At 47.4% G+C, this 17,583-nt stretch overlaps 1 protein-coding gene across 2 annotated transcripts in view; it reads right to left on the reverse strand.

Annotated features, from left to right (window-relative positions):
- LOC126175150 (3-phosphoinositide-dependent protein kinase 1) overlaps positions 1-17,583 on the reverse strand; it is a 426,259-nt gene that overhangs the window by 45,976 nt on the left and 362,700 nt on the right. Inside the window, exon 1 of one of the 2 annotated variants that reach the window (XM_049921712.1) lies at positions 10,652-10,886. The exons of the other annotated variant lie outside the window; for it this stretch is intronic. Within the exon in view, the coding sequence (XP_049777669.1) occupies positions 10,652-10,750 (99 nt within the window). The 5' untranslated portion in view covers positions 10,751-10,886. Of the gene's footprint in view, positions 1-10,651; positions 10,887-17,583 lie in introns of those variants that run through there. 2 annotated transcript variants of the gene reach the window in all.

The following is a 17,583-nucleotide window of genomic DNA, read 5'->3' on the forward strand; positions in this document are numbered from 1 at the left end:
GGGGTGGCCGGATGCCCTTCCTGCCGCCACCCCCATACCCCCTGGGAAGGAATCCGGCCAGCCTGGATGTGGTTTTTAGGCGGTTTTCCAGATCCCTGGGTGAATACCGGGCTGGTCCCCACGTCCCGCCTCAGTTACACGGCTCGCAGACAGTTGGGGTACACTAATTCCTTCCCAGGGGGTAAGAGGTGGCGGCAGGAAGGGCATCCGGCCACCCCTTCAACTAACACTTCCACATCCGATTACCTGCCGGGACAAAAGGCACAAACAAAAGAAGAAGAAGAAAGATAGCAGAGTACGTTACTCTACTGCGGAACTATTTGGGACTGCGTAGTGCCTGTGCGTCAAAAGAGGCGGAATACAACCCGAAGGGCTGCAGGTCAGATTGATCGTGATTGGGGAAAAGATGAAGCTGTCCCGTGGCACTGCAGGCCCGTGGACTGACAGAGCTGAGGGATGTTCCGTACCAGGCGCGACCTCTGGTTGGAGCTTCCGGCAGACAAGACGACCTCAAGACAACACAGCACGGCGCAGCAGACAGGACAGGACAGGACGGCGGAGGCTAGCTAACGGTGCACGGAGGCGAGGCGAGCCAAGGCTACGTGTAGGCGGGCGTGGCTCGCCCTCTCCTGTCCACTCTCTCGCTCGCTCGCTCACCCGGATGCTGGGCCGGAAAGTCCCCCAGCTGCTGCAGGCCGGCTACCCCAAAGGCTCAGCGGACACGCCAACGCCTCCTTGGCCTTCGACTCTCACTATTCTACTGGAAACAAGATGAATTCTTAATACTTGTCTGCGCATCCCTATTTAGGCGTGTTGTTCATGACACGTTGACTTACTTGACTGACTCGTCGCAGAAATACATAAACAGCTGCCAAACTTAGCAATGATTCTTTTGTCAACAACAGACCTATCAGCATGGGGGACGCTCCGCTCTCCAAAATACGCTTCTCCTTGTTGAATTATCGCCTGTCTTAATAAACTAAATGTTTCTAGCAACTGCACGACTGCCACCGACGTCGAACTCCGAACAATCTTGTAAATTACGAAACCGACTAAATGTGTGTGGCATTGTATATTGCTCGCTTATGTATGTGAAATGTAATATTTTGATCACACGCGGACTAATTACGTCACGTGACATTTCTTGGTTCAGTGTGAAATGAAAAGAATTTTTAACTTGTTAATCGAAGATGTCTCCGTCTCATTGTTAATAGGTTCGTGGAATTCTCAGCATCTAGTCGACCTTACGTAAAATCAAACTTTCTCCTAGGTATTAATAACGAAAAGAATTAGCAGTGTCCCCCGCAATAAATGTTGTTGGCGAAAACCAATCTATTTCTCTTTGATGAGAATAATACATTCGTACTAATACAATGATGCTGAACACGTCCTTTATTTAATTAATCGCTGATCCAACCATTTGTTTTCTAGCACGGCCAAGCCCAGAACAGATGAAGCCATAATCTTCTTAGTCTTGACTACTATGTACAGAGATCAAGCTATCTCAGAGACAATATTTGACCATTCTCCGCTAATGTGAGTGCAGTCACTGAGTAATGTGATTGCTTCCTGCACTCGCTGCACAGTTTTTACACACAAACACACGGTATGGGAATGATATACACCACGACTTACGCTAGAACATAGTCGGTAACATCAAATACTGCGAGCATGGAAACATTTAACTATGGACGAAAGATGTATCACCAGTTTTAAAAACGGCACAAAAGATGAATACTTGCAATTACGGAACCGATTCTCGCGACAGGTGAAAGTAAAATCATTTATCCTAATCTTTACTACAATATGCTGCTTATGTACTATCCAGGTTGCCCTATCGAACACGAAACTAAAGCATCTTTCCTTGCGCTACCTCCTTTCAGTATTCTATCAGTTGGTGCATTTGAAGCCTACTTTTGTTATAAAGTTAAAGTAACAGAACATAACGGCAAGAAGCCTTGTATACGCATACACTTCACTAATCGGACAGGGAAATATGTAAATTATTCGAGATCTGCAATACGGCAAAGGCAACGGGAGAACAAACAGGCGACAGTATGTGAGGCTTCCAACGCGACGACTCCACGCAGTAGACCGAGATCGGCACCCATCTTGAGACGACAGAATCGCGATCTTCATCCCATGGGCTAGGCTTATGCAGTTTCGTAGATGTTCAGCTCCGAAATCGATGACTGGGGATCAACGATAACGAATCCAAGAAGAAAGGTATACCTGCCGGCGTGTTTGTGGTTCTGCTACGGGCGACGGCTTACTGCTGCAGACTCTACAAGCAAATCAACAAAGCCTTCGTTACATACGTGAACTGTGTTATTACAGTGTTAAGATAGAGAGGTCTTCGTGCTGGGGAAAGCGGCCTATCCAGAAAAGGCTACTGGTGCCGTATATGCGCACCATGAATCACTTTCCCGTAGAGAACAGTGCGGCGATTTGTGTACGTCTCGCGTCATATTAGAAAGTAAGACCTGTTACGTACAGTATTAATCCTGCGGCTGCCCAAGTTCAATGCAGTCGATAGCTGTTAATGTTGCTTCTTCGACGTTTTCAATCAGTGCTCGGGCTGGAAATGCACGCAGGGCACAGAAACCTTAGTGAGTGACCACAAGGATGTCGAGTGAACTGCGTGCATTTGTGGTATCAGGAGTGAGTGGAAACGCCGAAGACGCCACACCAACAGCTGTCCACTGCTGCGGAAATGAGCGTCAGAGTTAAGACGTTCAGTGGCGCGAATAATCCGCGCGGAACTGTAAGAATTCATTTGTGTGGCCATGTTGTCCGTAGTTCGTTTACAACTCTGAAGGGTACTTTTCTTCTGTCGTTGCAGGTACAAAAATGCGTGTTTTTTCCCACCAGACGCGTTTCGCTTTATTGAGGTAAACCATCATCAGTGGTCTGTAGTTTATTTACTTTTTGATTTGCTTTAATCTCTAAAAAGAGTTCGTTAACAATGTGTACTTGCACTTACGGTGACTGCCGCTTGATTTATCGCTTGCATCGAGAAATGGTGCCTGCTAGCACATCGTTTCTGTTTTCCTTCTTTACCCTGGTAGTTCTGGTCTAATTTTTTGTTCTGCAGCGCTATGCACTTACGTTTTGCACAACCACACTTTTTCGCGCACCACCGTTTATTACGTTTTCATACTTACAAGTATAAGAACGAACAGTTAACCGTAGTGTACGAAAAAGGGTGGTCGTGCAAAACTGAAGTGCATAGCGCTGCATAACAAAATTAGACCAGAACTACCAGGGTAAAGAAGGAAAACAGAAACGATGTGCTAGCAGGCGCCATTTCTCGATGCAAGCGAGAAATCAAGCGGAATTCACCGTAAGTACAAAGCGACATATTATTAACGAACTGTATTTCGCACTTGAAAAACTTAGTTACAGACCACTGATGCTTTACCTCAATAAAGCGAAACGCGTCTGGAGAAAAAAAACACCCATTTTTGTACTTGCAACGACATAAAAAAGTACTCTGAAGAAAGGTGCTGCAAGAGTCTGAAAAACTGGCCATCTGACCTGCCGTAACAACGGCATACCAAGCGAACTGCAGACCCGGCTGGGGCGGCAGCACCTTCGAGTATACGTCCGAAAACCAGCGAGGGCAGCTAGTAGCAGCGAACACGGCAGTATTGCCGATGTGGACCGTCGGTCGGGTGACGTGTAGGGCCACCACCACTTACAGTGGGCGGTCAGCGGGTGTGTGTGGTGTGATTACACGGGGGCTGGAGTTGCACAGGGCGAGGTGAGGAGTGCGCTGAAGCACGACAGCGGGGCTCGTGTCGTGGCGGGGCGTCCTTGCGGCCGGCGTGGGCAGAGCGGGCTGGAGCTGGCCGGAGCGTTCAACCCGGCAGGGCGCTGCGCGGCCTTCCAAGGCCGGCCGCAACTGGGGCAAACCCGCCGACACGTCGGTACACCGCCAGCGGGACCAACGCAGCGCTCTGCTGCGGCGAAATACTCATCCGTGGTGCTTGCGGCCGTGCTGGCGCCACGGGCTAGTTACGCGTCTGACCGCAGCACACCACGCAGAACATATCTCAGTGCAGCAACAGATGGCGATTTTATTTACAACACAAATATTTCTGTGCTTGCTGCGGAGAACGGCCACGCGAAGAACTTGTTAGGTCCTCAGACTACCGGTTTCGGTCAGGAATGACCATCTTCACATTTGTTTTCATGTCCCATTACAAGAGCCACTCTGGCATAGTCAGAAGATAAAATCAGCTCGGTATCGTCACATAAACGAAATACCGTATATACTAGTCATTTTGTTAACAGCGCTACAGTTTGTTTTGAACAGCGGCGCTGTTAAATTGAGTAGTATATGAAACTTCCTAGCAGATTGAAACTGTGTGCGGGACCGAGACTCGAGCTCGGGACCTTTGTCTTTCGCGGCCAAGTGCTCTACCCACTGAGCTACCAAGCACGATTCACGCGATTCACGACCCGTCTCCACAACTTCAATTCTGCCAGCACCTCGTCTTCTACCTTCCAAATTTCACAGAAGCTCTCCTGCAAACCTTGCAGAACTAGGGCTCCTGGAAGAATGGATATAGCTGAAACATGGCTTAGCCACAGTCTGGGGGACATTTCCAGAAAGAGATTTTCACTCTGCAGAGAAGTGTGTGCTGATATGAAACTTCCTGGCAGATTAAAACCACGAAGTTTGGACGGTAAGAGACGAGGTACTGCCAGAATGGAAGCCGTGCGGACACATCGTGAGTCGTGATTGGGTATGTCAGTCGGCTGAGCACGTGCCCGCGAAAGGTAAATGTCCCTAGTTCGAGTCTGTCCGGCACACAGTTTTAATCTGCCAGGAAGTTTCATATCAGCGCACACTCCGCTGCAGAGTGAAAATCTGATTGTGGACTCGTATATAGTATATTCCATTTGTGTGCGACGATGCTGAGCTGATTCTCCGTTTATATTTTGACGCCACAATGGCTCCATTCTATTAAGCCATATTTTTAAAACAGATCTGAAGATAGTCATTCCTGACCGAAACCGGTAGTCGGAGAACCTAACAAGTTTGAGATTATAGACGAAAATGAATTTATTCTACCGTTTCTGGATCACCGTTCGGCTCCCGACCATGTCGCAGCTTGTGAAACACCACAGCGCGTGCGTGTCGCAATCCGTGATCGATAGCTGGTAAGTGCGCTGAGAGATCCTCTGGTAGTTTGTGGGGGCGCTCAACATCGTTGTCATCAGCAACCGTACAAGTTCCGGATCTTTCTATTTCCAATCTCGCGACTTCCCTAATGATAAGGACAACACGAATATCCAGTACCCGGGCGGAGAAAATCCCCAACCCACCCGGGAATCGAACCCTGGACCCCAAGACCCAGAGGTAACCACCGCTAGCCGCTAGACCACGAGCTGCGGACGACATTCTCTAACCTAGCAATAAACGGCAAACTAGCCGACGGTGCTACCTCTCCCTGTTCATATTAGCCGCAATATAGCTATTTAAGCGAAAGCGACCACTCAGTACAAACAGATACATAGTTCGTTTTTATGACTAAGTAATGAACATTTTGAAAATTGACCTTACAGCCCGAAAATTCGACCGTGTGCTCCGCGCCAGTGTTTTCCAGATTACGAGTAGTTTGCTGTCCGCCACGGAGCAACACGTGCTGCGGCGAGGTGGTTGTTTACTCGCGCAGCCCCGCTACAGAGCGCACACACAATGGTGGCTACCTGCGCCCCGCCCCTATGGTGGCCGCCGCCTATTGTCCTGTGAGACTGAACGGAAAACACGCCGCGTTGCAGGGGGCAGCCCCAGCCGTGAGCCGAACCAAACAACTAGAGGACCGCGCCCGTTCCGAGTCAAGGCCCACATGTTTGTAAGTGTGGGACTCTCCCAACACACAGTTACACAGATATGTTACCCGCGATTGTTATCCCCACTAACTTTGGCAATAACGTGATATCATTCAAAACCACTATTATGTAATTCTTCTCAACATGGAAGTTACAGCACGAACGAGAAATATGACACACCATCTCACTCTTGACAAAGTAGTATCGTTATTGATCCAACTCTTCCTCATAACGCATCCTGTAAAAATGCATCATCCCCGAAATTTTCTGTAAAAAATCTTACATGTGAACGTTTTTGTGTACATAATTCTACGTTGGGTATTTGGAAAAAAAGTACCTTCCACAACGTTTCTGTGGGCTTCCACAGTTTAACATGGGAAACATGGTTTTCTTCGGTTTCCTATAAACAACCGCACCCCGAACTTCATTACCACGCTCGCGAACACCAGCAGCAGTAGAGTCCGCGAAATACGGCGCCAACACCTGGCACTTCTGTTGCCAGCTTACATCTGTGACGCGGAAAACGCTGCAGGCCTACAGTGTAAGTGTTGCACAGAGCTGCGAGATCGCCGAGGTGTTACCGCAGACATATATAAAATCGCGTTATTCGATTTGTCGAGTTGTGCCTGCCAAGCCCAGTGCAACTGTTATGCATCTTTCACCGACTGCTACATACGACCGTGTACAAGTACATGAAACAAGGAAATGTTTCTTTCATAGAGTCACAAAGTGACACACCCGCAGCTCTTCCCACAACCGTTACAGCTCACTACGTGAAGTTGATGTACAACTTTTCAGGTGACTACGCAGTTGCAAATTGGACACATCCGTACCCCAAGTGTCATATTTAGCCCTCAAAAAACCACAGTGCCGTTACAAAGGGATGGGGGGGGGGGGGGGCACGACTGAGAAGCTGAGCCCCAAAACATTGCACGCCACCCCGGTTTGTGGCCGGCTGGGAGCAGCAGTAGTGCGCTGGAGAGCCGGCAGAGGGCAGGGCAAGGCAGGAAGCGTGGGCGGCTGCGCCACTTCCTGTGTCGGCGGCCGCGGCATTCCTCGGCCGTGACTCAGCCCCCCCCCCCGTCAGTGTCTGGCTCACTGGCTCTGTCTGTCCACAAAAGGCAGCCGGCAACTCAGCTCTCCCCCATCATTCACTGGCTGCAGCTCCGTGCCACGTCCCCCACTACTTTGCAAACGACTTCACTGCCTCAGCGATCTTTAACCCAACTTGATTGGCAACTCAGTAGTCCGCTATGTTTAACCATACGCGAAAACTGCTCGCCCGCCCAACGACTGGTCCTGACGTGGGCTGTCCTAACCAGCCCAAAACGCAATCAAATGCACACTGCCGCGTACAGCAATAACCACAGTCGCCGCGCACAAAAAATGTTAAGACTGCTTCCTGCAGCAGACACCCTTTACGCATATGACTAACACTATTTCAATAGGCTTCATTAGCGGACTGGATGGCTTTACCATTCCACCGCTGCCCGTTAGGAACTGGGAGTTCCAGATGGCTCTGGTGTCAGCCCACAACAAGCAGTCATACAACAATATGCGAATTTTGAGTCCACCTTCATGCAAAACACTTCGTTACTTGTTTATTTACTCCCCAAACTAGTTTCGGCGACAAATATCGCTATCATGTGTTCTTTAAATCTAAAACATGCAGAACATGGCGTAGTTACACGAACACAGTAATTCACTACAACGGGAAGTTCAGGATCGGAAGAAATGGAAGATCTTACTGGGATGCTTTGTTACACGCCGACTCAAAGAGGCCACATCATTACGTGATAGAACTGGATGATGAGTCGCCTGCAACTGAGTAAGCTGTTAGTAAAGTAAAATACTAGGTGACCTTAGTGAGGTAATGCGCTTCACAGAGTGCTTACAGCGCCCCTAGGGCAACAATCCTCAGCCGTGCGTAGTAATCGCACTGTGACAACAGACCTGCTCCCGTTCAGTGTCGCCTTGTCGGGTACGACTTGGCGCTCATTACCCGATAAGCTGTTGCCCTGGCTGGCTACAACTAACGCAGCCAACAGCAGCACTGCCCGTCTGTCAGCGTTTGCTACAGACCAACGCTGTTTAGTGGCGGTGGGGCGGGGTTGGCAGCTGCCTCAGATGTCAAATTCCCAACCGCCAGGGTGATACGGAACGGCACTGCCCGAGTCCAGCACCAGACAGCCGGCAATGCTGGCCATCACCTGGCGTAGTGACGCGGAAGTACCGCCACAATGAGCTCTGGACTTCCGCACCAACATCGGCCGGCATCCGCGACGGCGGTTGTTACGGCGACTGGTCGTTACCAAGACCGGAAGAGAAACCGTAGGCAATAACCGGTGGCCTCGAACCGAAGAGGCGACAACAGTCCATCTGTCCGACCATAACTACACGCAACAGACGTGAGCACTGCCTTGGCCTGAAAGTGTCTGCTCGTAAGAACTCTGACCTCGGGAAACAACGCCGAATGCCTTCCCTTGGAAACTCGCAGGTTTTCTGTAATTATCAAACTCAACGTAACATTAAGGTTTAAAAACGCGCGTTACGCACTTCGGTAGCACGGTTGCGACTTCCCGCAGAACAACCGGCCGCCACACACTACATACCCCACGGCGGACCCCCAAGTCTTAAGAGACGGCAGCTGTGGGTCGGACGAGCCGGCGCGCTTCGCTGCGGACGCGACACGTCACGTCGCGGCTGTTTACGCCAGATAAGGCGGCCCACAATCTCTTCGGCTCGGCTCAGCAAAACACGGCCGGCCGTGCCATGGCGTTCACCAACCCCGGCCGACACGCGCGGCGTTTCGCCACCGCCAGCCCGTAACGCGGCTGCAGTTGTGCAACGGAAGGACTCTCCGGCACGGAATGGCACGCAGATTGTGCAAACGGCTGTGCCGTACAAACTGCAGGCACGACACGGCCCAGTTCCGTGCACCAGTGGTGAACAGTTCACGACTTCTACCGCACTCTGTAAGTGGCACCACAGTTAACCCCACGCGTAACTCAATGCAACGTCCAAATACAGAACTCTACCGCGAAAAGACTAGATGCGGTGGGGTAATGTAAAACACCACGTTCAAATCTCCAAGAAAATGAGAGAATATGCTGAGTGACTCACCCGAGCCAGTTACACAGTACATCGGCGACTCGCTCAAAGAAGCTTCGACAACTGAGGACAAGTCCAACGAAACAGCACCTACGATGCCGTATCGTATTTTGAACCGTTTAAATGTATGCTGGTTGTTACCCAGTCGTGCTTTTTATAAATCTTTTCACCATATTCTACCGATCGGCTACAGAAGTGGTAAGCTTTTTTATTTCCACACACAACCAGCAACACAGAAAGAACTGAATTTAATAATTTGTCATCTGCTAGACGACATACTACTGCTACATTACACTGCCAAGCAACTACCGCTCAAAATGTTATCAACTTTGCGATATTGCAGTTCTGTTTTGACTTCACCTTCTTCGATATGAAGGTTCATAGTGACGCACTTACCAGTAACATAACCCTAACGAATTCATTTTAAAAAATCATTTACACAAAACGCAAGGTCAGTTACGCTCCCTCTGAAAACCGTTTTTTCCACTGTCACCTGATGTATTCGACTTCTTAAGAAGGCTTAAGCATTAGAAACAAGAACGCCGGAAAAAATAAACTTTCGCAGTCCTGAATATTTGACATCTTAGTCATGGCGGTTACGTAATGCTCTTGTTTACATCACTATTCACAGCTGAATGCATTAAGTTTTCACTAAACTCGCCTACACACAGTATTCGGACTGACACCTACGTGTTGAAATGCCTACTGCATTAAAGCGCACAAATGCATCCCAGAGCGTCCGGTTACCTTGACGACGATGAGAAACAGCGTTCTCTGGACGCCAAACCGACGCACACCGGATCTGCATGTGATAGCGAGCGTGCCCTCGCCGCGCAGCCAGGAATAACAACAGAGGGGCCAAAGTCGGTCACGACACAAGCAGACACGCGTCGGCTGCTTCCGGCGGGAGCAACGCCCGCGCGCACGCACACGCGGTCGTGCGTGGCGGCCCCACGCACGCACTCACGCACCCGCCTGCGCCAGAGGTCGGTCGGTCGCCCTCTCAGCCAACGCACCCTACGCACCAGTGAGCCGCCAACGGCTGCCGCGTTGCGAAACGCACGCGACTCGCGTAAGCAAAAGCCGAGGTAAACACCGCCGCCGCCCATGTAGACACACTGCGTGATCGGCTACCGGACCTCTGTAGAGACAGCTCACGAAAACACCAATTAATGATCACTCTATAGGAAAGTGAAAATTTAAAGAGACTTTCAGACAACACTGGTACTTGACTACGATGTTTACCAAAATCGCGCAAACAAAAGCTAAGCATTTTATTACTTTCATCTTCCCTGATTTTACGTGGCACTTCAAGTACAAACCTAACGGTTCCCCATTCTGAAGTAACGCTGTTTTCCTACACAGGGAGGAAATGAAGTCCCAGTGCACAGACCCATAGTCTATGGTCAGTACGTTCAAATGGCTCTGAGCACTATGGGACTTAACATCTGAGATTATCAGTCCCTTAGAACTACTTAAACCTAAGGACATCACACACATCCATGCCCGAGGCAGGATTCGAACCTGCGACCGTAGCAGTCGCGCGGTGCCAGACTGAAGCGTCTAGAACCGCCCGGCCACACCGGCCGGCGGTCAGTACGTCCCGGAGCTTGCCACGTACAGCTATTGTTGCACACTAAACTACTCGATGAAAGCAAATAAAGTTCTCGAAACAACGATAAACTTCAGGACAACTTACCTTCCTCTTGGCCATGGTGCCGATCTTAAGGAACCTCGTGATGGCCGACACTATCCCCCTGGGCTGGTGCTTGGTGCGCGTCCTCCCGTCCGGACTCATGGTGGTGTCCCGCCGACGGCTAGGCTAGCGCGGTGCACGATAACGTAGCGTACAGTTTACTCCAGTCACAGCGGAGCAGCGGCGAGCCAGACGCGAACCTCTCACCCCCACGAGTCGCAGTCCGCTCTCGCCGGCTGCCAACGCGAGACTGCGCGAGGCGCGCGCCGCGGGCCGCCAGCTCCCCGCCAGTGACGCGCTCCCCCTACCGCGCGCTGCCGCGGCCAATCGCGACGTCTGGACGCGCCCCCTCCCCGCGGTCCGCTACGACCTCAGCGGTAGTACGGCGAGTACGCGACGCGACGCGACCTACCTACAGAAGGCCGCAGTCTAGCCCGGGCGCGCCCTCAATGGCAGCAGCGGATGCTTGCGCCCGTTACGTTATCGCGGCACCGGTCCCCGATATAAACACTTTCCCGAACCGTTCCGCAAACATGGCGTGCGGAAATAGCTCACTCCGTTCTGCAGTTAACTGCCTTCCCTCTCGGATTTCACGAAGTGTTTGATTGCGGGGGAGAACGAATTTGTATTCTGAAACTCAAGGAAGGAACATCACTAAATAAACGGGAAAGATAGGAAAATGATGAAACAGAGTTCTTTTCATTAATCACGCGATAGGGCTGAGTAATGTCTGAAAATTTCTAGTTGTGTGATAACATCCAGTTTGCGGCCTGTGTGTTGCATATGTAGAAATTTGACGTCTTCGCGCACTATTATATCAACAGAGAATCGGCATGACAGTAGTCCGTCAATTTTTACAATTTTTGTGCTCTATAGAGCTAAGTTTGCAGAAGTAATTATAGACACTCTTGGTAGTAATACATTTCTCAACAACACATGTTTTTGCACAAGGCGAGGGATCTCATTCCCATAGAACATAGACTCTCGCGTAACATTTACCGGCACCACCTCAGTAACTACTACGAGTCGCGTCAGGATGTCTGCTGCAGCAAAAGGTCACGTTATATCACAATATCTCTTCTTTTAGATTCAATCGATAACCTCTTCACTCTACACGTCCTCTCTTTATCGATGTTCTGAAACAAGACGTTTCGACAACTTTATTCTCTTCATATCTCTACTCTCTGCCGTGCACATTTCACTTCCATACAGTGCCAAACTCCTCTACTACTTCCAGAGCCTCATTTATCAATGTAATTCCCCCAGTTTCCCCAAAATTAGTCCTACCACACTCCATTATCCAAACTATCTCCTACTGCGATTTCAAATACACAGTTTGATATCCACATGTAATCATATAATGAAACTGGGTACTACTTGTTTCAACTTACAAATATTGTAATGGACAGTCGTGCATGGTAACGTTAATTATTTAGAGGTCTTTGCGCGAAACACTGAAGAAAAAAATCTTGGTGGCAAGTAGGTTTTCTTTCTTATATGTCTGCAATGGTAAGGTTTCTCTGAGTTTTAAGCCACGAGTTATCTTCAGCCCATTCTGACATGGAAGAAAATATTTTAGACTACATTCTCCTCAGTTCACGTTCGTTTGCCGACGTTCCTACCAAAGAAACAAAATATTTATTAGCTAACGATAATCGTTGAAGAATAAGCTACAAAGATTATAGCCAGATGATTCATAAAAATCGTTTGCTGTGCATCCGTGCCACACACATCAGCAGAAAAACTTTGCTATCTCTGAATTCGAATACGGAGCAGCACGATTCGAACCCCGGTGCGCCCTTCCCGAACACAATTCAGGGCGACTCAGGCGGATGATACCTGTACTAAGGACATCTATGTTTTCCAGTACGCGCTTCCCAACGCTGTAAAACCAGAACTAACATCCAGTCTCGAAACAGCTCTGACGTTGTATAACTTAACCTCTAAAGACCTTTTTCAATTAAAGGTTTCTTTACGTGGCAAAATAAAAAATATATATACAGGGTGGTCCATTGATCGTGACCGGGCCAAATATCTCACGAAATAAGCGTCAAACGAAAAAACTACAAAGAACGAAGCTCGTCTATCTTGAAGGGGGAAACCAGATTGCGCTATGATTAGCCCGCTAGGTGGCGCTGCCATAGGTCAAACGGATATCAACTGCGTTTTTTTCCCCCAATAGGAGCCCCCCATTTTTTGTTACATATTCGTGTAGTACGTAAAGAAATATTAATGTTTTCGTTGGACCACTTTTTTTGCTTTGTGATAGATGGCGCTGTAATAGTCACAAACATATGGTTCAATATTTTACACGAACAGTTGGTAACAGGTAGGTTTTTTAAATTTAAATACAGATTGTACGTACGTTTGAACATTTAATTTCAGTTGTTCCAATGTGATACATGTACCTTTGTGAACTTACCATTTCCTAGAACGCATGCTGTTACAGCGTGATTACCAGTAAATACCATATTAATGCAATAAATTCTCAAAATGATGTCCGTCAACCTCAATGCATTTGGCAATACGTGTAACGACATTCCTCTCAACAGCGAGTAGTTCGCCTTCCGTAATGTTCGCACATGCGTTGGCAATGCGCTGACGCATGTTGTCAGGCGTTGTCGGTGGATCACGATAGCAAATATCCTTCAACTTTCCCCACAGAAAGAAATCCGGGGACGTCAGATTCGGTGAACGTGCTTCGACGACCAATCCACCTGTCATGAAATATGCTATTCAATACCGCCTCAACCGCACGCGAGCTATGTGCCGGACATCCATCATGTTGGAAGTACATCGCCATTCTGTCATGCAGTGAAACATCTTGTAGTAACGTCGGTAGAACATTACGTAGGAAATCAGCATACATTGCACCATTTCGATTGCCATCGATAAAATGGGAGCCAATTATTCTTCCTCCCATAATGCTGCACCATACATTAACCCACCAAGGTAGCTGATGTTCCACTTGTCGCAGCCATCGTTGATTTTCCATTGCCCAATAGTGCATATTATGCCGGTTTACGTTACCGCTGTTGGTGAATGACAGTTCGTCGCTATATAGAACGCGTGCAAAAAAATCAGTCATCGTCCCGTAATTTCTCTTGTGCCCAGAGGCAGAACTGTACACGACGTTCAAAGTCGTCGCCATGCAATTCCTAGGGCATAGAAATATGGTACGGGTGCAATCGATGTTGATGTAGCTTTCTCAACACCGACGTTTTGGAGATTCCCGATTCTCGCGCAATTTGTCTGCTACTGATGTGCGGATTAGCCGCGACAGCATCTAAAACACCTACCTGGACATCGTCATTTGTTGCGGGTCGTGGTTGACGTTTCACACGTGGCTGAATACTTCCTGTTTAAAAAAAATGGTTCAAATGGCTCTGAGCACTATGCGACTTAACTGCTGAGGTCATCAGTCCCCTAGAACTTAGATCTACTTAAACCAAAATAACCCAAGGTAACAACCCAAGGACATCACACACATCCATGACCGAGGCAGGATTCGAACCTGCGACCGCAGCGGTCGCGCGGTTCCAGACTGTAGCGCCTAGAACCGCTCGGCCACTCCGGCCGGCACTTCCTGTTTCCTTAAATAACTATCCGAGGAACGGTCCGGACACTTGGATGACTGATGTCCATGATATCGAGCAGCATACATAGCACACGCCCGTTGGGCATTTTGATCACAATAGCCATACATCAACAAGATATCGACCTTTTCCGCAATTGGTAAACGGTCCATTTTAACACGGGTAATGTATCACGAAGCAAATACCGTCCGCACTGGTGATACCACGTACTTATGCGTTTGTGACTATTACAGCGCCATCTATCACAAAGCCAAAAAAGTGGTCCAACTGAAACATTCATATTTCTTTACGTACTACATGAATATGTTATGAAAATGGGGGTCCCTATTTTAAAAAAAAACGCAGTTGATATCCGTTTGACCTATGGCGGAGCCATCTAGCGGGCTAACCAAGCGCCATCTGGTTTCCCCCTTCAAGCTAGACGAGTTTCGTTCTTTATAGTTTTTTCGTTTGATGCTTATTACGTGAGATATTTGGCCCGGTCACTATCAATGGACCACCCTGTATATTTATCCTCTCCCACTATCGCACTATGCGATGGACGACCGCTGTTCATAACAAACGCACGTTTACACAGACGTTCAGGCAAACCACTACACCAGTGGTAGCTGGTAATCATTTGATCCTGACTACAGTGTTCTTGTTAAAGACAGATGCAGACCGCATATGGAGGCTAAGATACTGCAGTTGGATTTATGCGTCGCATCCAAATAGCTGGTACGGTTCTCGACCCTATTAGAATTTCATACTGTCGTTCGAAACATCACAGCGGCCACGTCCTACATCAGTACTGTGTGAATCACTAAAGAACGTGGCAGAGGGTACTTTTTAACGTCCCTTCATCGAGGATTTGATGTCACGGACCGAGAACGAGGCTGGAGTGACTGCTTGTACGTCGCTGCACCAGGTACTATTCGCCTAATTTCGTCTGAAGGATCTTTACAGAGTACGTAGTGGGTTGAAGAATATTCACGGTTTCTATCCTGAAAGAGGGAGTGTTGCAGTTTTCCAAAGCAGTTCTCGCTAGATGTGGGACATCTTTCTCAGAGTGTCTGCCAGTTACTAGTCAACACACCGTTACACTCTCGTTACAGACAAACAAGCTTGCGACCATTTGCAAAGCCTCCTCCAAAAACAAACGAAAATGATACCTATTCAAAAAAGACAGATAAAAATTCACTTGACGCCTTCCTGAGAGAGAATCTCCAGTGCTTCAAAATTAACAATGTTAAGTGTAGACGAGAAGTGGTTTGAATACAAAGAAATAGTATTGACGGCAACTGAGAGGTTTATACCAAATAAATTAACAAAGGACGGAGCTGATCGTCCTTGGTACACAAAACGGAGAGGAACACTGTTGCCGAAACAACGAAACAAACGTGACAAGTTTAAACTAACGAAAAATCTCGAAGATTGGCGATCTTTTACAGAAGCTCGAAATTTAGCGCGGACATCAATGCTATATGCTTATAATTGTTCCCACAACGCAACTTTTGTCTCGAAACCTAGCAGAAAATCCAAATAGATTCTGGTAGTATGTAAAGTATGCTAGCGGCAAGACATAATCAATGCCTTCTCTTCGCGTTAGCAGTGGAAATACTATCAATGACAATGCTGCGAAAGCAGAGTTACTAAAAGTAACCTTCTGACATTCCTTCACCAAATAAGACGAATTAAATATTCCAGAATTCGAATCGAGAACACATGCCAACATGATTAACTTTGAAGTAGAAATTCTCGGAGTAGTGAAACAACTTAAATCACTTAATAAATGCAAGTTTTCAGGCCCAGACTGTATACCAATTACGTTCCTTTCAGAGTATGCTGATGCAATAGCTCTATACTTAATAATTATACACAACCGTTCGCTCGACGAAAGATCCGTACCCAAAGACTGGAAAGTTGCACAGGTTAACACCAACATTCAAGAACAGTAGTATGAGTAATCCGCTAAATTACAGATCCATATCATTAACATCGACATGCAGCAGGTTTTTGTAACAAATTTTGTGTCGGAATATTATGTATACCTCGAAGAGAAGGGTCTATTGACACACAGTCAAAAAGAATTTAGGAAACATTGTTTTTGTGAAACATAACTAGCTCTTTACAGAACCAAAGTGTTGAGTGCTACTGAAAAGGAATTTCAAATTGATTCTATATTTCTAGATTTCCACGAGGCTTTCGACACTTGACCACACAAGTGGCTTATAGTGAAATTGCGTGTTTATGGAGTATCGTCAAAATTATGTGACTGGATTCGTGATTTCCTGTCAGAGAGGTAACAGTTCGTAGTAACTGATGTGAAATCATCGAGTAAAACAGAGGTGATATCTGGCGTTCCCCAAGGTAGTGTTACAGGCCCTCTGCTGTTCCTTGTCTATATAAACGATTTAGGAGACAATCTGGGCAGCGGTCTTAGGTTGTTTACAGATAATGCTGTCGTTATCGTCTAGTAAACTCATCAGAAGATCAAAATAAATTGCTAAACGATTTAGAAAATATATGTGGTGCAAAAATTGGCAATTGGCCCTAAGTAACGAAAAGTATGAGGTCATCTATATCAGTGCTAAAAGGAATATGTTAAACTTCGATTACACGATAAATTAGTCTAATGTCAAGGCTGTAAATTCAACTAAATGCCTAGGAATTACAATAACGAACAACTTAAATTAGAAAGAACACATACAAAATGTTGTAGGGAAGGATAACCAAAGTATGCGTTTTATTGGCAGAAAACAGTCAGACGACGCAACAGATCTATTAAAGAGACTGCCTACACTACGTTTGTCCGTCCTGTTTTGGAGTACTGCTGCGCGGTGTGGGATCTTTAGCAGATAGCAGGAGTACATCAAGAAAGTTACAAGATTTGTATTGTCGATAAATAGAGGAGAAATACAGGACTTGGAGTGGACGTAATTCAAAAAAGGCGTTTTCCATTGCGGCGGAATCTTCTCACGAAAGTTCAGTCAGCAACTTTCTCCACCGAATGCGAAAATATTTTGTTGACGCCGACCTACAGAGGAGAAACGATCACCATAATAAAATAAGGGAAATCAGAGCTCGCACGGAAAGATACAGGTATTCCTTTTTTCTGCGCGCTGCTCGATACTGGAATAATAGACAAATCTTATGAAGGTGGTTCGATGTACTCCCTGACAGGCACTTAAGTGTGATTTGCAGAGTATCGATATAGATGCAGAAAGCCCTCCTTTGTATACGCTCCACGATGCACCCGCCCTTTCCCGCTGTTAAGTTAGCGAATATGGATCCTAAACACTTGAAAACTATTATTTAAAAAAGGGCTGTGCAAGTGTTTTGTGTGCAAACTCTAATGTA

Source organism: Schistocerca cancellata, chromosome 3, assembly GCF_023864275.1.
Source record: "Schistocerca cancellata isolate TAMUIC-IGC-003103 chromosome 3, iqSchCanc2.1, whole genome shotgun sequence".
Classification (NCBI taxonomy): Eukaryota; Metazoa; Arthropoda; class Insecta; order Orthoptera; family Acrididae; genus Schistocerca; species Schistocerca cancellata.